The 24621-nt window shown below is 44.1% G+C and overlaps 1 protein-coding gene across 3 annotated transcripts in view; it reads right to left on the bottom strand.

Moving 5' to 3' along the window:
• Positions 1 to 20809, bottom strand: part of CRIM1 (cysteine rich transmembrane BMP regulator 1) — a 200880-nt gene extending 180071 nt beyond the window's left edge. For all 3 annotated transcript variants that reach the window (XM_074818290.1, XM_074818289.1, XM_074818288.1), the window contains exons 1-2: positions 20093 to 20809; positions 5164 to 5337 (exon numbers count right to left, since the gene is read on the bottom strand). In XM_074818290.1, coding sequence (XP_074674391.1) covers positions 5164 to 5337; positions 20093 to 20444 — 526 coding nt within the window. In that variant the 5' untranslated portion in view covers positions 20445 to 20809. The remainder of the gene's footprint in view (positions 1 to 5163; positions 5338 to 20092) is intronic.
• Between the last annotated feature and the right edge of the window lie 3812 nt (positions 20810 to 24621).

The following is a 24621-nucleotide window of genomic DNA, read 5'->3' on the forward strand; positions in this document are numbered from 1 at the left end:
CACTGGTAGAGGAGAAGGAGCAGGTTCAAGAACATCCTCAGGTTCCCGTTCTTTAAAGCTCTGCTGGTCTATCTGAACTGCTCCCAGAGTTTAGCATAGAGGGAGAGAAAGAAGATCCCAGAACTAGAATACAGTCTTTGAAACTACCGAGGACTGGTCACTTCAGATACTAACTCCCTAGTGACCCTTCATACATGTTAGGCAAGATTTCAAGATAATTAGACTGGCACTACAGAAGTTTGATGCTACTATCTACCAATGCATCTTGATGAAAATTACTTCCTCTTTCACTTCCCTCACCCCCAATTCTGGGTCTCACACAAAGTCTGAAGAACTGACTGTGTTCTGTACCGTTTGCAGCTAATTCTTAGCAGATCATGACTGCAAGAATGCATAGACACAGGTCACTGCCTGTGACTGTGGCTCAGCAGACAGATGGCATCTTGTCACTTTTCAACCCCTGGCCATATTTTCCACAGTCCATTCCAACAGTCCAAGCTCAACCAAGCTGTCATCATTAACAGTCTCCTAAATAGAAACAAGCTTTCCAAGCTCAAGAACACAGGATTTCCTGAACCCTATCAGAGCAGGCACTCATCAAGACAATAACAAAAAGCAAAAGCATTTTAAACAAAACAAAAAACCACACAGGAGTCTATTCTTTAGGTATGCGATAGTTTTTCCAGACAGTTTCTTTCTAGCCCCAAATGTGTGCATTTCCTCCTCGTAAGATGGTTCATGACCTCTATACAAACTTTCTATAAGTCACTGACAGTCCATGTAGAGAAGCAGGCACTTTAAGCCTGGTGTTGGAGCTGGGAGACCCCTAAAACATAAATGTGCTTTATGCTATATGATAATCTACTCAAGTAACAAGTCTTTGAACATTTGCAGTATGTCTACACGAAGATTAGTTAGCAGTTACCTACCATGTTCTATGACAAAACCAATTCTTTCAAATGTACCTAATCCTAATATTTCCCAGGAAAACAACGGCAAGGGGTGGGGACAACTGCCTTCAGCACCTGTATTATTGAGAGCCCACATTAGCCTCTCAGTACTTTCTTGCAAATAGACATCAGCACCCCTAAAGAAGTTACATACATTTAAGTAGAGATTAAAACAGACTTCTCATTACAGGCTTGCCCAGTTTAGGGCAGAGCAGGACTTTAGGAGACAAAACAAAGAACATGGCTTTTGGACCCTGTCAATGATATCTAAACAACGTGAAATTAGAGCCCATGCAGCCTGATTTTGGGAAGGAAGGACAGATAAAATTGCATTGTCCCATGTGGCTTCTTTAAGTGAACTGGGGTACAAACAGGATGCAATAGGTAGGCAAAGCAAGCAAGAAAAGGAGGCAAGGAACGGTAAACGTAGAACGAAATAGGAGCAGCCCAGGAAGGCAGGCAGACAAGACTGGAGAGGGAAAGAAAGCTAACAAGAGAAAACTTAGGGTTAGCTGAGTAAGCAAGCTAGAACTGACATCAAGTCCAGACGGGAAGACCACACACAGCCTGAAAAGCTTAAGTATAATACAAACTAGATAAAAAAGGAAGATGACTAGAGAGGCACTTGAAAGTGAAGGTGCGAGCACAAAAAGACAAGAAACAAAAAGCCCTGACCCCTTAGCACATACACATTTATATCTCTAAATGGGACTCCAGATTTTGGCTCACTGCCTGTTAGTTGCCAGGTTGTATTTATGGAACACATTCCACATCTGCAGGCAAAGGTAGCTTTCAGTGAGCTGTACAGGTTGATAGAGCTGGCAATTACTGCTGACACTACGTGTTAGCATCAGCATCTCCTGTGCATGGACCTATGTATGCTTAATATGGTTGGGGCAGCCTAACTGTACCCTTCCTTCTTCTTTCAAGGAAACAAAAAAAAAAAAAATCCAACAAAAGAAAAAAGAGCAAGAGAAAAGAAAAGCCACAAGTTTATTTTAATCAGAACAAGCAAACCACACTGATACAGCACCACTGACCTCTGTAATAGCCTTGTCTCAACTGCTCAGGAAACTGGAAGACATGTCCTCAGTTAAATGAATTTACATAGTCCAAGGTAACATGTCACAGCTATGCAACTTTAATGAAATTGTTTGAGCCAGAATTTCTCTAGATGCAAGACACTAATTTTCTAGGTTCCAATTTGTCAAATATTCTGTAAAGTTATAAATCTATTTCAGCTATGCTTTTAAGAACAGTATTACCAAAAAAAAAGTTCACTTGATAGGACCTTCCCCCTTCCTGATTACCTCCGTAATTAGAAGGAAAGCTACCTGACCCATTTTCCCCTCAACAGGATGGGGTTGAGTATCTTCCCTTGCCTCAGTTGTGTTATGGAAGTTCATCAACACGTGGATGATACACAAACTTATAAGGAATATCAAAAATCTTGCAGAGTGACACATGTCACCGAACAACACAAAACATTTTCAATTGCTTAGTAAGTATCCTCAAACACATGGAAGTAGCTGCTTAGATGGCACTTTAAGTTTTCTTCAGAAACTCTGATTATGGTGTATCCATCATTCAAGTGCTCAACTGATGTCTTTTTAATCACACTGTGTATTTAATTATCCATATCAAGTGTGGTGAGGAGAGAGAAGTTAGACTACCCTCTCTTGGTCCCACTTTCCATGGCAGCAGATTCTACTGGAGTATTTCAGGGTTTAAATTACTAGTTTCAAGTCTTCCTGCTATTATCTTTAACAGACAAGCCAAAAGAGTGAAGTATACATCAGTACATTGGATTTCAGGAAAATCTTAGATATATTTAACAGATCTTATGAATCACCCCTTTTATACATGACACTAGAGTTTAAGACTTGGCTTGCCTTGAAGAAACTGAAAGATTTCTCTTACTTTAACATGCTCAAAGAGCCCTCTGGTTTGTATACTACATAAGCCATGTTTCAGATGGCCTTTCCAAATGGATGAATTCGACTTTTAGACTATAAACTCTGAAAGGCTGAAATACTCAAACAGCAAATACTGGCTCAGACACACCAAAGTGGCTACCCCGTTCTACCTAAGAGACTTGGCTTGCTCACCAAACAGGGATGTGGCAAGTACAAGGGGAAAAAAAAGTTAGTCTTTTTGATTAGCTTAGGTACAGCATGAAGCATACACTTTAATTACCAAACATTTAAAGAAACAACTTCCATAAGCAGTTAGCATTCAATTCCCAATCCTAGTTAGAGAAAGAGGGAATAAGCATTTACAGTGCAAAACACAGTAGGCAGATTTGACTAACTACAGCTATCAAATTCAGACAAATCAGAGTTATGCTAGGACTTCTGCCTTTCTATGAGGAAATACAGATGGATTTAACTTCAAACATTCCTCAGTTGTAGGGTTTGATAGTCTGAGGATGCAAATGCAAATTCACGTTCTTATGAGTAAAAGCTGGACTGTTACAACACTCAAGTTATAACTGCCACATTTCTGGTATTTAAGGGTACTGCTGTTTCGTCACTTGCAATAATTATCCTTCCTCTCTGTGAAGGATTAAAAAAAAAAGTCAGCAGGTCTTAAACTCTTCTACTGGTGCCCTATAGTCTGAGGCTTTGGAAGAACACCCTCCCCACTCCCCCAAAAATAGAAATAAAACCAAGAAAACAAATAAACAAGAAAGAAAATTACACCTCTGAAAAACAGCTGCACCATCACTGTCATACCAGATGGTTTACATGCAGAATTATTGTTACCTCATGGCGAAGCTTAAAATGCTATTATTTTTAAAATGGGAATTTAGCTGAAACAGGAGGTTGCTGAAAGCAAGCTACTCAAAGAATCAACCTGCTTTAGCTATACCATTCCACCAAGTCCATTTCTTCCAAGTCTGCAAAAAACAAAAAGGCATCCCGTAGCAGATTTTCTTAGCCAGTTAGACACATGATGCATTGTCATGCCAACAGTCCTGCTGAACTACTAGACTTAGTCACACATTCGCAAGTAAAAAAAAAAAAGTGGCAAGTAAGGTTACTTAAGAACCCATATATGCTACTACCCACTAATACAACAACAAACATGAGGCCAACAAAGCTTGTGCCTCTCTTCTTCCTAGAGTTAACCCAGACAAAGCACTTGTATGCCTTTAGTGATCAACATCATGACCAATGATAAACATTTCTGCCAGCTACATTTTTCTCACAAGATCTCCTTGTTTAAAGTCTGTAGCTCGAAAACAATTTTATCACAAAAGGAATATGACAGATGACATCAGATCACACTTCCTTAATTCAAAGACAGTAACTTTAAATATGGTTAGTAGCCTTATAAATACATTTACTTTTGTAATATGACTTTAAACATTGGTTTAAACATGCAGAAGTTTAAACATTGGTTTAAAGTTGACTATTTAAGCAGGTTCACACAACTAATCAACCTTTGCACGTTCCTGGACACTTTGAAAAATAAACAGTAATCACAGCACTATAGAAGGGGCCTGAAAACAACCTTTGATAGCTTTTCAAAACAATCCTATAAATATGCTATGGGAATTTAACTCCAACTGGATATATTTGAGCTAACTAATTTCCAGTTCAACCATAAGCAACAAAGAAATCCCAAAAAAACACTCAAACAAAAAACCCCATCATCTATGTTCACAGAAGCATAAACATGTGACCTAATGCAAATCTAATCAAAGGAACATGGAAACTGAAAAATACAAACAATAAAGTAATGCTGCATTATGTAAAGCTAAAGAAAAGAGCGATTCATGCATTCAAATAAGATAAAAGTATAATCAACTCTTTTTATGCCTTTGCTATTAAAATCCACTGTCTTTATTCATTGTTCAGTCACATCAAGACACCTAAATACAGTTTTCCACACTACTTTACAGCTAAAGATATGTGAAGGTAGCTACCGCGAACTAGAAACAGAATAGTTTTAGTCTTATAATCTGCAAACATCATAACACACAAGGCACAAAGCAGTAGTTTCTTCCTTTCTGAAACCTATGCATTTAGAAAGCCAAGTTTACTGAAGCCCCAACTTCCTTTAAAACATACAACTGTCTTCTGAGAAGTACAAGACCACAGGTATCAAACTACCCAAATCATCCTAAAACATATTAGACTAGACCCTAGCTTTTCATTAAATGCACAGAAAAATTACTAACTCTGAATTACTGAAGACAAGTGCTTACCTTCAATCCTTTTTAAGGCCGACAGGCAAGTATCCCGGCTTGGAAATTCAAATGGATTATTACAGGTCCGAATGGTGTCACATTCACATTTCCCGTTGATTATGTTACAACCTGTTATAAGGTTTTCATTGCATGGTTCAAATCCAAGAAGCTGATCATCATCCCAGTTTTCATCTAAAACAAACAAACAAATTCACTCACTATTGGATTTTGGCTGCAGTATATAAATTCAGCTGCTTTGGAGTTGGCTACAATTTACTTCAAGTTCAACATAGTCCTAAACAGAAGATAAGAGATTTAAAAAAAGAGAAGGATTAATCTAAACTGTGGGATTTGCCAAATACCATGTTTCGCAGCTGTTCTATTGCCCATTTTGTTACAGCTACTGGCATTGTTTACTTCCATCTGTATGAAAAACTATGTCGTCTCAGGGAAATGCATAGCTGTAGTACAAATGAGTGCTATTCTAACTGAAATAACTTTTGCAGATACTTGAAGTTATATTTATCATGGAAGTGAGAATGTTGGACAGAATCTGCAGCTGTTATAGAAGGCAAAATTGAGTCAGAAAGAGAGCATTTTTAAACCCGATTAAAAAATACATCACATAGAATTCACTCCACAGAGATAAATTTTTATTACAAAAATACTGCAAGATGCCAGGCCTCCAATTCTGTAATATGACCAAAAGTGAGTTTTTCCAGCACTCCTGGATTACCATCCATACTCTAGGAGAATTGCTCAAGTGCATCACGCTCCGTGCTGTCAAGGGGCAGGGGAGATAGTTGGGCTGGCACAAGTCTCTCTGCTCAAATAATTCCGCTTCTTTCGAATCAGACCTGTCAAATAACATGTAACTGATGTTCCCACTGTACAGCTGCCCATTTTCCTTTCAGAAGGAGGCTACATGCAACAAGATTTTTTTTTTTCCTCCAGGAAGCAATAAATCCAGTCGATCCAGAGTTCCATCAAGATTACCAGTTCTAGAACATCTCAGCTTCCTTAGGTCAAATGCACATACAGCAACATCCCACCAATGCAGAAGTTCAAGCAAGATACATGCTTTTTATGCAAGATTGAAGAAAATAAACTAGGCATTAGGTATTCCTCAGTAAAGAGCACCAGATGATTTTCCAACCTTGTCTAACAAAACAAGTACTACAAAATAGTCACACAGATAGTTCACTGACTTCTAGTAATGACAAAGGGAACAAATATCTATTTTCAATCTTTATATCCTTATATTCGACAGCAGATTTCACATTATGCCTTCTAATAGTTCACCCCAATTTTATATACTCTCAACAAGCAAGTTTCCAATACAGATCCTGCCAAGAAACACTTCAAAAAAGTTCAGAGCTGGAAGATGTCTTAAGGGTGGGGTTGTCATTGTTGGGGTTATCAGAAGCTGTCCTCCACTATGGGAGGCCACAGCTAAATACAAACTGTCATTCAGTAGTCTGACACTCAACAGAAGTCTAAACACTGATAGTAAATTACAGTATATACCCATACACATGCTGAGGTTGACATGCAAGTACTGTCCACTCACAGAAACATGCAGAATACTCCCTAACCTGCAGTTTTTCCTGTTTTGGGGAAAAAACAACCAACACCTGGAAAGAGCTGTTTACCAGTTAAGTACTGTGCGTGATCTACAGAAAGTGTCACAACAGATTCTCACAGATATGTTTCTCCCTGTACAACTAACTGCTTGCTTTCTGTTATAAATCGGCAAAGTACCCTGCTGATGAAAAGCACTGAACAAACATCTAAGTCAATTTTAGACATGAAGAAGGGAACCTCCATGGGAACCTCACGGCTCTTCTACTCCATAAAAATAGCAAGGGAAGAGTAGTCATTAACCCCAGGAAGTAATTTGGTTTTGGGTTTGTTTTTTTTTTCCCCCAGTTAAAGTTAACCTATCATATCATACAGCAACTGTATCAATAGAAGTCAAAAGGAAGTGTAGAAGTTCCTGAAGAGAAGCTATTAAAATTCTTTCAAGAGAAGAAGCCACTTCAGTAATGCCTGGGACACTTTCATCATAAGGAGACCATGCAGATGAAGGAAAAAAAAAAAAAAAAACAACCATGAGAATTTGGAGAACAATAATACATCCTGTTTTTGAGAAGCCGGAATACAGTCTGGACAATTTGTATTTTACAAATCACAGCAGTAATCCACGTAATGACAAGAACAAAGGAGGCTATAGCTACGCTCCAAGACTTGGTGTTTCAAATTCTGTAACCACAGGGACCACAGCTTGATCCAGATTGGTCTGTTTAATGATCTTAAGAAAACGGTTTGAATTGCTCCTTGTTTCTGACACAGAGGCTCTTCTCCCCTACCACTGTGTACAGGCCAGGAGCTTTGCCTGCCCTGACAGCTGCAGGCCCCAGGAGGCAGCAATCCCTCATCCCAGGCCCTCAGGAGTTGCTCTACCAGGAAGTAGAGCACCAGCCTCCCCAGACCATCGCAGGGCAGGCAGGTGGGACACGCAGACAGTGATGACAGCACACTTCTGCTTTTCCAGGGCAGCAGTTCAGAGCATTTGTGCGGTTTTGTCCTGTAGTATTTCAGCACTAGGTCTTTTCAAGGCTGACAGAGATCAGCAGGATCCCTGCTTCACAAGAGCTGCTCACCCCACATAAGGTGGGACCCACCTGGCATGGAAAGCAGAGCCATCCTTTACTCACAGCAGAATGCCTCAATGCAGATGCAACACACACAATGGCACTACCCCCAATATTATCTGATTTCCAGGATGGATTAGTGTTTGATATCTCAACTGCCACCTCTCATGGCTTTTCAGATGGGAACAGAACAGGAGATACACAGGAAGTGCATGGCCCAATACTAGGTGCACCTAAAGTCTTCAGTGCCATACACATCAAAAATTAGCTCAGTAGCCATTAAGAGGATAAAATAGAAGAGCAATTCCTCAGTAATACTTGCAGACTATACATCTAACATGCTGAATCTCAAAACAAGGTATTTTTCTTTACACAGTGAATACAAAAAAGTCACATTCAGACAGGAAGAATGCAAATCCAGTCTTAGCCTAGACATCTTTTACCAGACTGCTTTTCACACAATTTCATTTAGAAACAAGATTTCCATCAATGAAGGAGCAAACATAACAAGAGCTTATTTTAGCTCAGTAAATCAATGCGAAGTCTAGCATGATCTTTCATGAAGACTTAAAGACTCCCTTTCCTAGTTGATTTTGTCCTTTTATGAGCAGAAGTTAAAGGTCCTGTTAAATTAATACTTGTTTACCACTTAGAGTAAATCATCAGAAGTCACATCAGTATAGGCAGGATAAAATTCCTTGGAATGAAAGGTACAGCCACATGAAAGGACTCGCAGGAGCTAAAGGCATGAATCCAGTGTCTCACGCTAATTCAAAGCTTTAGTTACTTGATGGAAAGTCATCTAGTGCTCCGCTTGATGCAGATAAATGGTGGGCCAGTACAGCATGCTTGTTCCTTTAGAGGTCAGCAATATTTCAACTGATAATGGAAACATGTCTTGAACAAAGCCTAGACTCTGTGAAGCATATAACCTAGCCTCTATTACTCCAAAATCATCATGTCCTGTGGACTATTCCAAAGCACAGACTTTCACACACCAGTGATTTGAGAGACCTGGGACAGTTCATGAACAATTCCAGACTGTAGCGCAAATATTTTCCTACATGCTGTTTGACCTCCTTTGGCTTCCTTTTCAGGAGAGTGCCCTTCCATGCATACGTCTCAGAAATCTGGATGATACGAAGGAAGAAATTGAGTTATAATGATTTGTGAATACTTTACTTCTCTGCAAGAAGGGTTGACAAAACCCAAATGGAAGATTCTAAGAGCCTTTCAAACATCAGTACGTGCATCCTATATGCTAGCTGACTTCTAGGACACTTAAAAATACAAAAATCAAGTAGGTGCTTAACATTCTTAAGTTTTTAGAAACGATCCAGCTGAAGAGCAGCCCAAGTAAACTGTTAGTTTTCATCCAAACTGATCTTAGTTTAGCTGCAGTTTCCACTGTTCTGGTATGATCAGGTAGGGGCAAAAAAAGGAAGGGCCATGCTTTTTAGCAATGCTGAGTTGACATTGGACTGTTATTCTACAGTCACTCAACTACCTTTTGCACACATGCCTAGAAGCGGTTCAAACACTCCTAGCAGGATGATAACTATAGCTTGAAAGTCACTCTTTCAAATCATTTCTATCTACATGCAGTTTGACGCTCTTTCCAACTCATTCAGACAAGTTCCCTTTTCAGACAATAAAGTATTTACTCTGACCAAAGTTAAGTCTTGGACATAATACTTCTCTAATTCTTCTAGCTGCACTTTCATACCATAAGGAAGCCATGGGAGAGGAGGCATCATGTTAATTCCAAACTTTTATCATATTCTTTCAGCATTCATATAATCACTTGCTTTCTGCAAAGCAAATGTTTCAACTTGCTAACAATTCAAGTGCTGCTCTGGGTTGCTGAACTCCCAAGTCCTGTCATAGGACATATCTAAAGCAGGGAAGAGGATTAAGGCATTAACAAATTGAACAAGAGGTCTTTAAACAACAGGTCCAGTCTGGGAAAGAGTCTGAGAAATATGTCTCTGGTAAGCAGCATTCCATCACTTTTTCTGAGCTAAATCCTACATACCAGCACTTGTAACACAGCACCACACAAAACATGATGCTCTCAAGTGAAGCATTTGTATCTGCTTCACTGAAGGGCTGCTTTCCAGAAAGGCATGCAACTATGAGAAACTAACTTGGAGCCTTATTTTTGAAGTACACAGTAGCTCACTATAGTTGCATTTATTGTCCCAATACGCAAAGGATCATCTCAAAACAGGTGCAAGTTAAAAGTACCAGGAAGGACCTTTTCAGAGACTCCTTTTCCATTGCTTAAATTTTTGCTTTCCCTTCCTTCAAGTTGTCAATTCCTTCTGCCTTCCATAGAATCTTCTCTTTTGTGCCCCAACCCTTCTCTTCCTTTCTGGACATTCAATGAGTATCAGCTATTGTTTGGAAAGCCATATAGTGTTCTCCCTCACTGTTTATAGAGATAATGCATCACCTCAAACCAGCAAGCAACACACTGGAATCGTCACTAAAGTATCACTGTTGAAAATTAATATACATTGCACCTACAATAGTCTCAATTTACAATTCAGGGGCGGGGGGGTAAACATGACTGGAGTGAATTGAGTGAACTCCCATAATTTACATTTACCTGCAGCACATTACTCAGCTATTTCTGCCCTTTAAAAGCATGACAGGCAGGTTCTCAGAATGCTGAAAGAGCAAAGAGACCATCAAACACATTGCTGATCTGAAAATGAAACAGGCAATGTCACGTCTTAGAGACTCACATCCTTAATTTGAAGGACTAAATCCTGCATTTGAAGGAAGAGAGAGAATGGGTTTCATAGTGACAGAGTTGATCTTTCTGAGACTGGTGCTGCCCTCTGGGAGGCGGGGGGAACGGTTCAGAAGCTTCTCCATGAAACCTGACCTAAGGTCTGAGCCCCGCCACTCCAGCACAGTGGAATACACAACAGCATTTTCAAGTCAGTGGTATTCATTAAGATGGTATGAGACTCTGAAAGGATTCTACAGACTTTCTAAAATAAAAAAAGGAAATACTTCTTGCCAGTAGGCTTTGGCTTCTCTTTGAACAGGAAAAAAGAATGATGGAAAGGAAATTCATGTTTTGGAGGAGCTGAACAATAGAAATGACTAATCACCGCTAAAGAATGCTTGAAACCCAGCCCCAGACCTTGAAAAGCAGCAGAAGGGAGGGCTAGCCTTGAAGCAAGTTTGAGCTCATGTACTGGCTGTAATCCTCTCCCCTCTCACAACTTATTCCTTCAGTGAAGTCATGAATCGGGGATCAGAGTCGGCAAAAACTTTTATGGTAAGATACACAGCTAAGAGTTTTATGATAAAAGTTTTTCCACCTTTTGGAAGGGTTCACTTTCCAAGATCAAATCTTCATGTGGAATGCATAAAAAGGCTTTGCAGACTCCTGATAAAATTCTAGTCAAAGCTAGAAAGTAAAAGCAAAACCATACCATAACATTTAGATACTTCAGCAATACCATACATGTCTCAAATTTGACTGTCTGCTTTATCTTATTCAAACTAGAGCATGTATCTCAGGTGATCAAATCCCCAGTAGAGCGAGAAAGTTTTTTCACTGCAGCAGCTCTGCATATGTCTCAAGGCAGTTATTTCATACTAAGGAATGCAGAAAGTATTTAAACAAACCAGCTTTACATTGAATTATCAGAAACTCCCCAGAAGCTGTGAGGAAAGCAAGGAGATAAATAGAAGCATTAAGTGAAGCATGAGATGTAGACAACTATTTTCAAGTTGTAAAGTTTTCCCTTACCCACACTGTCTGCAACATTTCAGTTCTTGAGGTACCCCCATCCTTTTTTAAACTGGGGGGGGGGGGGGGGTGTGTGTGTCTGCGTGGTTTGTTTGGCTTTTTTTTGTTTAAGACTTTCACTATTAGTGTTCCCCCCAACAAGACTGAACAATATTTCCAACAGCCTTCTGTCCCCAAAATGGTCTGAAATGATAATTAGTTTTGAAGTCTGATCCCTAGACATTTAAGCACCTGAAAAAAGACTTACAAATAAGTTATTTTAATCTTACAACCAGAACCAAGTCTTGTTTGTAAATAGTTGACTGAAAATACCACACAGTGTCCCAGGGTTTAACTGGTCAGACAGAGCTTCTGCCAGTACTCCCCTAATTAGAATGAGCATGGACAGCAGCATTTCAGCTGTCCTAGCAGATTTTAACTCTAGCTCTAGAAAATTCTTTAAAAAAAAAAAAAATTGCTAAAGCCTCAGGAAAGGGCCAAACCTTTGTACCCATTTCCCAAAGGAAGCTGCACTCTGCACCCACACACTTGAGAAACCTCCATGTACAGCAGCACCCATCAGCTTCACTGAAAACAAGTAGCTGGCCAGCAGCTTGCTGAAGCTGCTCAGCAGAGGCAAAGCTGACAGGACTAGGAAAAGTTTTGCCTAAGACAAATTCTGGAACAGGGCTATAAATAAAGCAACCTATACCAAGAACAGTCCACGCTATTAGAAGAAACATCATATCCTTTTGCCACTTTTTGCCTAGTCATTAACGCAGCATCACTGAACACCAGAATTGCAGGATGTTTCAGAGGAATTACACACAATTTCTTAGTCAGAGAAGACTGCAGGAAAAACTCTACATACCCTGGATTTAGAATTAGCCTCAAGGCTTTTTTTCTTTTTCTAAAACCTACCTTAGAGACAGACATCAACTTGAGTGTTTCTGTTATCAAATCAGCACATTTAATGTTAGTACATATAATACCATTGTCAGTGTGACCCCAGTTTTTTACCAACAGCCTATCAGTGAGGAGAAGAAACACCTCCACATGCATACATCCAGCCTTTCTGAAAAAAACCTCAACAGAGCACAACATAGGCTCTAGCAAAACACTAAGGTTTAATTTGTTTCAAGGATAAGTGATCCAACCGAATGGGCTTTCTCAGATGCATAAACATTACACTTGCTAGATTTTTCACTAACTAAAAAAAAAAAACACCTTAAGCCTATCAGGATCAAGGTAGCTGGCTATATAAGGCTTAAAATTTTGGAAATGAGTAAGAACATGGGAACGGGTGCATGCCTGTGAGTCAGTGCTCTTCCTCCCACCCACAACCCTATGCTCTCCTGTTTGTTTTCGTATGAAAGACTTGCACACTCAATGACCCACAAGGTGTTAACACGATTTGCAGATTCTGAAGTTAGTATACCAAGTGAAAGCTGCTGGGGACTGAGTACTGCCTCTGGTAAAGGTGTGAACTACTTCCATTCATCTCAATACATTACTAAGGGCTTACTTCCCTCTAACATGGCCAAACTAGTCTGTTTAGACTAGAGCTCCCTCAGGGACCATCTTTTAATCCATATACTTATGTGGAATTTAATCTAGATAGCCTTTATACAAAGTTATCTTCTCATCTTAGTTTATATTGGTAAGTTTCTCCCTGTACATAAGCTTTCTATGTCAGTATCAGTGATTTTCCAAATTGCACACATACATACCAAAAGGCAGAGTTAAAACATAGTATTGGAAGACTACACCACTGCTGTCACGTGAAGTCACAGGTAAAACCCCTTATTCACCATTTCCAAATTTACATTCCCCATGGATTAAATGCATTCTCAAATGAAAACTGTTTACAAGTCACAATAGACATTTAATAGGTCACTTCTACAAAGTATTTAATCCACTACAACAGAGAAGCATTTCACAGAATCATCTAGGTTGGAAAGGACCTTGAAGATCACCTAGTCCAACCATTAACCTAGCACTGACAGGTCCCAACTACACCATGTCCCTCAGCACTATGTAAACCCGACTCTTAAACACCTCCAGGGATGGGGACTCCACCACCTCCCTGGGCAATCCATTCCAACGCCTAACAACCTGTTCTGTAAAGAAATGCTTCCTATTATCTAGTCTAAATCTTCCCTGGCACAACTTGAGGCCATTCCCTCTTGTCCTATCGCTTGTTACTTGGTTAAAGAGGCTCATCCCCAGCTCCCTGCAACCTCCTTTCAGGTAGCTGTAGAGGGCGATGAGGTCTCCCCTCAGCCTCCTCTTCTCCAGACTAAACAACCCCAGTTCCCTCAGCCGCTCCTCCTACGACATGTGCTCCAGACCCTTCACCAGCTTCGTTGCCCTTCTCTGGACACGCTCGAGTAATTCAATGTCCTTTTTGTAGTGAGGGGCCCAAAACTGAACACAGTCATCGAGGTGCAGCCTCACCAGTGCTGAGTACAGGGGTAAGATCACTTCCCTGTCCCTGCTGGCCACGCTATTGCTGATACAAGCCAGGATGCCATTGGCCTTCTTGGCCACCTGGGCCCACTGCTGGCTCATGTTCAGCTGGCTGTCAATCAACACCCCCAGGTCCCTCTCTGACTGGCAGCTCTCCAGCCACTCCTCCCCAAGCCTGTAGCACTGCTGGGGGTTGTTGTGGCCCAAGTGCAGCACCCGACATTTGGCCTTATTGAAACTCCTACAGTTGGCCTTAGCCCATCGCTCCAGCCTGTCCAGATCTCTCTGCAGAGCCTCCCTACCCTCGAGCAGATCAACACTCCCACCCAACTTGGTGTCATCTGCAAACTTACTGAGGGTGCACTCGATCCCCTCCTCTAGATCATCAATAAAGATGTTAAACAAGAGTGGCCCCAAAACCGAGCCCTGGGGGACACCACTCGTGATCGGCCGCCAACTGGATTTAACTCTGTTCACCACAACTCTTTGGGCCTGGCCATCCAGCCAGTTTTTTACCCAGCAAAGCGTGTGCTCATCCAAGCCTCGAGCAGCCAGTTTTGCCAGGAGAATGCTGTGGGAATTGTTGCATTTGTTTGTCTGCAAGGTGCTATAAACTTTACTCATTGAGATGAATCCTTGACAGGGGTGCTAAGGAAGGAGGGGAAGAGAAAGACATTTTTGAACCATATTAATGATTATTGCCTGCCAGTCAAATGACATTTGGTTGACTAAGTACTATGCAAGAAGTTAAGTTATGCAAGTATTCTTGAATCAGCTAGAGGGTACTTAAAACAGCAAACATGCCTAGGAGTGCAAAAATGACTATCTGACAAGTTTTAAGGTAGTTTTAAAAAAAAAAAAAATCTTTATAAGCAGCATGATTTTGAGGAACCTGATGACATAACTGTTTTCTATGGAAAAAAATTCCCATCAAAGAATGCTTGACAGTCATGTAAAATCAAATGGTTTAAAAAAAAAAAAAAAAAGAGTATTCCTCCTAAAAGAAGTTAGAGATTTAGTCATTCAGCCGATCCATGGTAAGATTTATAGTTTTTTACTGTGTTGATCCACAACATCAAAACCTTACCAATTCCTGCATCAATATCCCTCCTCGTATCTGTTGGACTTTTCCATTTAATTTTTGTTGAAATATTGGAACCAAGTGATTTCTAAAATCAAAACATGATGCCCAGAAACAGAGAAGAAACCATTTCCAAGTCATAAGCACCTAGTCTAATTCAAATTCCATGTCACACTCAGTTACATGTTCTTACTGATGTTGAAATTTCATCATTGACACAAGACAGAGTAGACATAGCTTTTAAGTTATCCAGCCTGTGCCTAAGCAGCCAGCGTATGCCTAGAATTTTCTGGGGGGTAAGGGAACGGGACTGTTAAATATGGTCAAGACATTCTCCATCAAAGATTCATTTCTCATTCCAGTTTCACAAGTTCAGTAATTTGTGTGATAATTTTTTTTCTGACATCATGAATAGTTTTCCCATTTTTTCCCCCAATAGTCTGGATTGCTGACAGCCTTTGAACAAAGTATTTTTACTGTCTTCATGACAACAATCATTTGGTGTACCACTTAATACTGATTAAGTCCCCAACTAGCTCATCAGTTCTAACACTTGATGTTAGTGGAGGAAGTTCTCTGTACACACATGGACATCAGAACTATTTGGACATTTCCCCAGCCATTCACTATGTAACAGAGTAAAAAAAACCACAAACAAAAAGTTAAAATATCTGGGCAACACTGTTCCAGTCAACCAGATATAAACCACCAGGTTACCCACATGCGACTTCTAAATTACCTGAACTTCAGTAACCTGTACTGAAAGCAAAATACTACATGAGCTTCACAGGTCTGGACTGCATCACAGCAAGAAGCCAAGCATGTTGTATAGAAGTTGAAAACAAAGCATCATGTTCTAGGCTTTGGGTCCACTGACCCATTACATACAGAGCATGGGAGTGAAAACAACTGAAAACCAGGTTCTCCCAAGGGCACTAGATACACAAGTTACAAGCAGCTGCACTACTTGTAGTAAAAATACCAGCAAGCCTGTAAGCAAGTTGTTCTTACTTCAGACAAACAAGAGAATTCCATTAGCATACACATAAACTGATGCCCAAACAAAAAAAAGTTTAGCTCTCTTCCTCCCAGTTTTGAAAAACCCTAGGCTTACAAAGTTTCATTTCTTCTCATCAGCTCCAGTTTCGCTGTGCTTTGGTTACATACAATATACAGTGCCCTTACATATTATACTCTATTACACGTTTCTAGGGGAGGAAAATCAGTCCACAGTAGGCTTAAAGGTGCATGGGGGGGGAACACCCAAGCTCTCCCTGCTTGTCCCAACAAGGAGTCAGACAGACAGTAATGCTCCAAGCTCCCAAAAAGATGCAGTTCAGTAGAAGAGACTAGGACAAGTCACAGCAGAGCAAGCTTCTACTATCATCCCAAGAAGATTAACCCGCATACTTCCTGTCGCTTGCCTAAAATCTGCTCCAGCAACTTTCTCCTGGTCCCAAGAGAACCCCAGTTCAGAAGCTATGCATTAGCAAGGCAAGCCTTAAATTACCTACAGTAGGCAAAAAGAATACTGCAATAACTGTACCCCCTCAAAACCCCAACCAAATGCCACCCATAAACAAAACAAACAAACAAAAAAACCCAAAGTACTACATGTTATTGGTAAGCTACTGGAGCAGAAACACCTTCTTTTGACGGCTACCTAGAGGCTAATTCATATGGAAGTATATTCTAAAAGGAACCTAAGAACACAGTGAGTCTAGCAGTTCTGTTAACTATACATTTCAAATATATCACAAAAACTTGTGTTTCTGTTACACAGTTAAAAATAATTTCAGCTCATTTTCAGTGTTATTTTATATGCTGTTATGCTTTAGAAGAGTTTAGCAAAGAAATCAAGGCCTCTTCATCTAATAGCACCATAAATTGGGGAAGTGCTGAAACTGAAACAAGAGTGTCATCACAAGAAATGCCTTCACAGAGTAACTGAACTTATTTAGCAGAGCTTTTCCAAGGCTTTCTGATCCCCCAGAAAGCAGGAGCCCTGCTCAGATGGACTGCTGTAGAAGCCAAGGCTAATGTGTTTCTGGAGAACTCCAGTCTAATTAGGGGGTGACTCTAGGTCTACCTTCAAAGGCGGAGACCAAGGGCAGTCCCTGCTTTGAGCTCAAAATTACTCAAGCTAAAGGTGTTTGGAAGGGGCTGTAGGCTCTTGACACCTCATCAAACCAATACAGCAGCATCTCTGTAAAGCCAACTGAGGCTGGAGGTGTCCAAAGTCTCTCAAGATTGCAGTTCAGGAAGGGTATCCACCCGCGCCAGGGGAAGTTGACCTCAAAATTATTCTTCACCAAGAATACAGCTATGTTCAGGAATAGCATTTACATACTTTGGGATAATGTCACAAATGGAGCCTTAGAACTGCATAAAGATGTGAATAGTTAAAGTGGTGACATGAACAAGGACTTCCTTCAGGAAAAGGACCCAGAACCAGCAACAGATTTCATTAATAAATACTGGTTTAACAAAGACTATTCCATTTCTAGTTTCAGAAAGAGGGGCTACCAATGAGAGACGTCATGGAGACTTCTCTATCAGGTGTTACAGAATTCGCTTATGCCGAGTACATTAAATACTAAAACTAAGTTAACAGACAAGTATTTTTACCTGCTGCAATTCCAGCTCTTAAAGTTTTCTGTAGCCTAGTATATGCTGATACTCTGAAATAAGACACTGCTGAAGCTTCAAAAATGATAAAAAAATATGCTTATAACTGTAGCCAGTAGGGGTCATTTCAGTGTAAAAAATTGCAGTGAAAGAAAAGGCTACAGACAGGAAGGAGCGTAAAAACATCAATTTGTATTCACACAGTTCTGTAAGTCACTTCCATTTCCTCCTCCCTGAACTGAAGTAGGAAAGGGCTTTCACTCTCAGTAGACAGGATAAAAAAGAAAAGTAGCCTTTATTCCATTAATGGATAAAGGCATGACTTGGTACTACTCATACATCAGGCATCACCAGCCTAGTCTGTTGCACATGTGCCCGTAAACTGCGCAACTGTTTAACTCTATTTTTTTGATCGTGGTGACCTAATCAAACTAATTTTAGTGATCAGAGGTAATATACTAAGTCCCCTTTTTTCCTGCCACCACCCCTTGTGCACAACACGCACCACGAAGGACAATACTTCTGTTGCGTAGAATGAGGCAGTTGCCTGACAATTCATTATAGGTATTCCAGGACTATTTATTAGGCTGACAGTTCAGCTCAGTTGCTTTTCATTTACAAGAATGAAAATTAAACAGATAACTCATCTCCCTGACTACTCCTATAGGGACAGCTGGAACTAGTTCCTAACCACAACACTAATTGAAATGCAATCTTGCCAGCAAATGCTTCATACTATTTTCAACAGTAGATGGGACGTGTTACGAGTTGAACTACAGCAACGTACAGATTGCATCACTTCAAAGGAATGAAATACTCCTAAACTGCCAGAGACGTCCGTACTGTGATACAGTAAGGGAGCTGGAACATTAAGGCATTTAATAACTGCAGGCTTTTAGTTCCTTTAACGGGGGGCCGGGGGGGGGGGGGGGGGGTGTGTGGGGGGAAGCTGTTTAAGTCAAGCTTTGCCTTGAAAGCATGCAAAAAGAGAAACTTATCCAAAACCAGGTAGGTTTTTAAACTACCTTTTCCCTGTTTGCTTGTACTTCTTGATTTAAGAAAACTTTTCCAATACATATTCAAAATAATAAGAGAGACTACAGCAAGGTACATATTCAGCAACATGGTCTCAAGCAAGGTCTTCAAAGTAGTTGAGGGCTATTTTTAATTAACAACCGAGCTTTTAACCCTGGGGCTTGTTCTACCCAACCAACAACTGCAGAGGCGGATGGCACTGGTTATAGTACAGGCGGGACGCACTGCCCTGCTCTGCTGCGGTTTGCAATTTATTTGTTAGGGAGGCAAACGGAGTTTTAAACTAATAATAAGCGCCAGGACAAAGGTCAGCTGCCCACTAAAAATGACCGGTTTTAGCTTCCTCAAAACAGTGCATCATTTTAAATGCAAGTTTTTTGGACAGATGCTGCCTCACCAGCTCTCTGGACTTTCTACTGCCCTCTACCCGCCAAGAGGAGACCGCCTCCCTCTCCTTTTCCAGAATTGTCGAAGCTCCCGCTCCGAGTCTCACATACATTTATACATATCCCAAACTACCGGTTATTTGTAATCTCTTTACAGCGCCATGTTTTCCCTCAACTTGGGGGAAAAGGGAGCCGGAGGTACAAGACAAAAAGAGGCTAAAAATTTGCCTTTGGCCTTTTGTTAAATTATAGCATATAAAAAATAAATCTTAGGGACTCTGACAGATACAAAATTTGAAGGGGGGGTGGTGGCAGCGGGTGAACTCCGCTTGCATTTCATACCAATTCATCACCTCACAAGCAGCCGGCAGGAAGCAGAAGTGACTTTGAGAGGAGTTTTGCCGTGGGGATTTCTCCCTCTCCCTTGATGCTCCAGCAGGGAAGAAGGCATCCCTTATCACCATACAACGATCAGGACAAGCAGAGAGATATTAAGTGACAGGAACAGGAAGGAAAACTTTACAACAGATGATCAGCCTTTGTGTTTCCTTACAGAGGAGGGAATCCGGAACAGGCATCATGTGTGCACGACTGACCTCCGCCGATCTCCATCTGCCAAACCCTTCCCAAGTCCTTTATCAAGGAATTTTAATTGGGCATCAGTAGTTGGTATAAGCTATTGGCAAGCCAGTGAAGCGCTATGGAAAGGGAGAAGTTGGAAGAGCCCCGAAGTTTAGCCTAAGAAAATTAAGGGTGAAACTTTTTAAACAGAGGGGGGTTTAGGCAGGAAGGATTAAAAGACAGGCTCGCAGATGGGACAGGCGGGCGGCGGGGAGGGAAGGAGGGCTCACCGGCGCCGGTACGCCATCCTTCCCTCCCTGCCGCCCAGCGGGTACCCCACCCCGGGGGATGGATGGACGGATGATGTCCCGCCGCCTCTCACCTTCGCAGACGCCCACTTCGTACTCGGTGATGGAGTCCCCGTTGAGCGGCGGTCGGATGACACAGCGCAAGCCCCGGTCGCAAGCCCCGTGCAGCCCGTAGACTCCCCCGCAGCTCTCGTTGCGCTGCCGAGCGCACATGAAACAGCAACCGCAGATCCCCAGCACGATGCTACCGGGGCAGCTCTTCGGTTCCTCGCACTTGGATTCGTCGCAGGGTAAGCAGACGAGAGCCCGCGTCCCCGACTCGCCCAGCAGCAGGGCCAGCAGTAACAGCCACCCCGCCACCGCCAGGTGCCAGCCGCCGTCTCCGCCCGGGCGTCTCCTCCCCGCCGAGACCGCTGCCAGGTACATCCCGGCCGCCGCAGCCCGGCCTGGGCCGGGGGGAGCCTCTCGGAAGCCCCCGAGCGAGCCGGGCGGCGGACCCGAGCGCGCCGCGGCTCCTTCCCGCCGCCCCCGCCTCCGGCCCCCCGAGGAAAGTTTCTTCTCGCGGCGGCGGCGGCCGCTTCAGCCAAACTTCTCCCACGGGCGGCGGCGGCGGCTCCGCCCGCTGCCCCCTCCGGGAAGCGGCGCCCGTCAGTCCCCTCGGCCCCCGGTCCCCAGCACCGTCCACGCGAGCGGCTGCGAGAGAGCACCTGGGCGCGGCGGCTGCCGGCTCCACTCCGCTCTGCCCCGCTCCGCTCCCCTGTGCCCCGCTCGCTGCCCGACTCCCGACTCGCCTCCTGCCTGCGACTCGCCCCGCTCCGAGTGCGCTCTCTGCCCTTCCCCATTGGGCGGTGATCGCCTTCGCCCCGCCCCGGCTGCCTGCTTGCGCCCCCTCATTGGATGCCGCTCAAGATGGCCCCGCCCTCCCTCTCCCCCCTCCCGCCCCCCCCCTCCAGCCCCAGATCCCGGGGCTGGGGAGAGACGCAGCGGAGGCGAGGAGCGGCCTGGGCCCCACAGCGGCCGCCGCCGCCGCCTCCTCCCGCTCCGCTCCGCTCCGCCCCTCCCCTCCCCCGCCTGGGGCTCCGAGTGAGGCGGCGGTGGCGCCGCCAGACCCCGGGGTCGGGCCGGCGGCGGCCTGAGGGACACCTTTGCCTGCAGGGAACACCGGGGGCGGGGAGGGAGAGGGCCCCGCGGAGGGCGCAGCCACAGCAGGGCGACGACGGGGGGAGTCGCGCAAGGGGCCTCGCGTCCCCGGCTGCGGCGGCGAGAGCCGCCGCCTCCTCCTCCTCCTCCTCCTCCTCCTTCTCCTCTCCTTCTCCGCCTCCCCCCGGAGGGGCGCGGGGATCCGGGACGGGGAGCGGCTCCGCGCCCTCGGCGCCCGCGCCGCGACGGGGGAGAGCCGCCCGCTTCCCGCCCAGCCCCGTCCCCCAGTTCACGCCCAGGTGCCCCGCGGGTGCGGAGCCGTGCGTGACCCGCTCCGCGGGGCCAGGAGCGGGGCCGCCCCGCTGTCCCGGGCCGCCCGCTCGCAAACAGGCGGCGGTGCCGCGGCTCGCCCAGGCACCTCGGCACCCAAGCCGCCGCCGGGCCGGCTGGGGGGTTTGGCTGGCGCACGGACAAGAAGCGCCCGCGGCTACCGGCCGGTCTCCCTGGCGAGCGGCTGCCGTCGCTGCCCCGAGCCGGCCGGCGCGCCCGGGGAGCGGCGCTGCGCGGGCGGCCGCGGCCCTGCCGGGGCGCTGGGGCAGCGGGGCCCGTAGCCGCCGCCCGGGGGGAAGGCGGCGGCCGCGGCGGGAGGTGCGGTTGCGGCGGCACTGCCGCGCTGGGCCTGGCGGCGGGGGCCGGAGCCCGGCGGCGCAGGAGGCCCGGTGGCCCCCCCGGAGGGGCGGCGGTCGGTGCCCCGCTCTCTGCTGCGGAGCGCGGCTGGAGGGAGCTGTCGGCCTCGAGCCGGACGAAGGAGCGACCAGAGGGGAAACAAAGCCAACGGTGTTGCCGAAAGGCGAACCGCTGACTTGTCTGCACCCGGTAACCGCGGGCGGCAGAGACGGCGGGGAGACGGGAGGTGGCTGCCTTCAGAAGGGCAGCCCCGCGGTGTAACGGGGGAGCAGGGTCCGCTGCTGCCGGGTCGCGGCCTGCCCGAGGTGCGAAGGCGGCTTTAGGAGCAACGTACTGTGCTCCGCGGTCAGGACCGCCCGAAGCTGTGGCCATCGAGGGCATGAAGTCATTTGGTGGGCAGGTGGGGTTCTGTCAGCTGCACGGGGCTGGGCCTGGAAAGTCTTGGTTTGCGCATAACTGGTGCCAGCGATGTGGGAAACTTTAGGAGAGAGGTTCTGGAAACTTAATATAGGTTATTACGGAGAGTGCCAAGGTATGGCTTCTACACTTTCTCCGGTCCTGCACACATCCACTTTTGCAGAAAGAAGCAGTTCTCATGTCAACGAAAGAGCTGCTCTCCGTAAGGGCAAAACTCCCCATTGGAAAGGCAAAGGGCAATTTGCTACTAGAATCAGAAGAAACTATAGCGTAAAGCTTTGTCAGCAATAGCGTACCTTTCTGGTGTGTTTTAAAAAGCACTGTAATTTACTGTCAGTCACTCCAGCCTCAAAGCCTACTGGAAGTGAAGGTTCCCTACTACTAGCACAGGCCCATTACTAATGGAAACAGTACAGCCATGTAACATGATGCTGAAAAATAAAGCATTTTCATATTTGCCAAAAAGAAAGCATTTGCCATATTTGTCCGTCATTAAAAATAATGATGTTTTTATTGTATCAGAATAGCTGACTGTATTCTGATCATTCAGAACTTAAACTAAATTAGAGAAAATTATTTTTCAAGAGCTACAAATGTTTTAGTTAGCCCCAATAGCTGGCAGGGCATTGTTCTTTTTCAGTGAAACATCGTTTTTGTGATAAAACACTATCAATGCAGCATATGTTACACAGATTAGGGCCATTCAGCTGACATATCTCAACAATGAATGGACAACAAGAAGCAGCCATCTATTGGGCATCGTTATTTAAACTGATACCGTGCTACATTTCTGAATAGATTTGGAAAGTAAATGGCAAGCTTATCTCATTAAAGAGACCGTTTTGGTATAAACAAACCCAATGCATACGTTTGAGAACAACTAAAAACATTGTGTGTTCCAGTACTCTGGGAAGCAGTAAGTCAGGAAAGCACCCTGAAGGTCGTATTAGACAAGCACTCAAACTGAGTGTTACTGCAAATGGATGATACTCCCAGGTGTAGCAACACACCAAGCAAGAAATTTTGTACTTTTTCCTCAAAAATGCAGGTTCTTCCCCCAGCCTCAGCCCTCTCGTGTCAGTTTGCCGAAGCACCTGCAGGGGTCAGAGTACTTTTGATTCACCAGAAGTTTCCACCAAAAAACCCACTGTGATTTGGATGAGAGCAGTTTGTAAAAACATACCGTTTCCTACGAACTGGAAACACTGCCTTTTGGTCATGTCTTTTACTGACGAGGCGCATGAAGGGGTTTTACCTTCTATGTATAGCATTGCAGAAATTGCTTTTCGAATGAGGCATACAGTTCCTGCAGCTGTATTTTTAAAACACTGTTCACAAACCCGAGATTGTGCAGGGAGGAATCACAAAAGTGATTTCAGTGCTAGAGAGGATGCTGCACAATACAATACATGATCAGAGACATGAATTCAATAAGCTTAGTTTATCAAGAGATGAAAAGTGAACTGATTACAGTGTATTCATCCCTTCATGTGGAAAAATGAACTGGTCTATGAAAAATATGTAGGTATTTTTCCAGGACTTGTGAACATAGCCAGCATGGAAATCCCAGACATGTTGGATTGCATGCACAGGCGGTTCAATATTTCCCAGACATGCCAGACCTACCAGTCATGTACTGTACTGATGTGCAGTATACTCAATGCACAAAGAATTCATTGGACCTACTGTGCCTGTTTGCCTGTGTGGGAACGAACAAAGAAGAGCTAGAAGCAGTACAAAAACAGATGAAGAGGAAAGCTGCAGACAGCTTAGATAAGAATGTTGTAGGGCCCTGAGAAAAAGAGAGCAAACTTTTGAGCTGACTGCCAAATGAGAGAGGCTTCAGCTGTGAACAGGATTAGTACCCTGCTTCATACACTGTTTACCCAGTGATAGCTGCATGTAAGGGAGCAAAATATGGAAATATTTATGGAACAAGGACCATTAGTTAGGGTTCTTGTCTCCTTATGTCTTGCCCTTTAGGTACAAGTCACAAACTGCTTGTGCGTATACTTGTGTTTCCCTTTTCTGGCCCCAGGAATCTAAATACTTCATTGCACAGTGGCACAGATTCAACAGGAAAGGTAGAGAATGCTCCTGCCCCAAACCCGAGAAGAGTCCATAGGGGCAATGAGGTACTCCTTGGAAATCAGCAAATTTGATATCTGATGACTTTGCAGGGAAAGTGAATATCCCTGCTTTTCTCAGCAAGAAGCAGTGAAGGATCGTTACAGGCAAATTCACTTACCCCTGCTTCTTGCTGTCTCTTGATTTATTAAGGGGTCTACTGATCCAAATAGCTTAGTAGTAAGTAGATTCAGCTACCGAAGTGAAATCCAGCTCTTAATTTCCCCCAGAA

Source organism: Strix aluco, chromosome 3, assembly GCF_031877795.1.
Source record: "Strix aluco isolate bStrAlu1 chromosome 3, bStrAlu1.hap1, whole genome shotgun sequence".
NCBI lineage: Eukaryota > Metazoa > Chordata > Aves > Strigiformes > Strigidae > Strix > Strix aluco.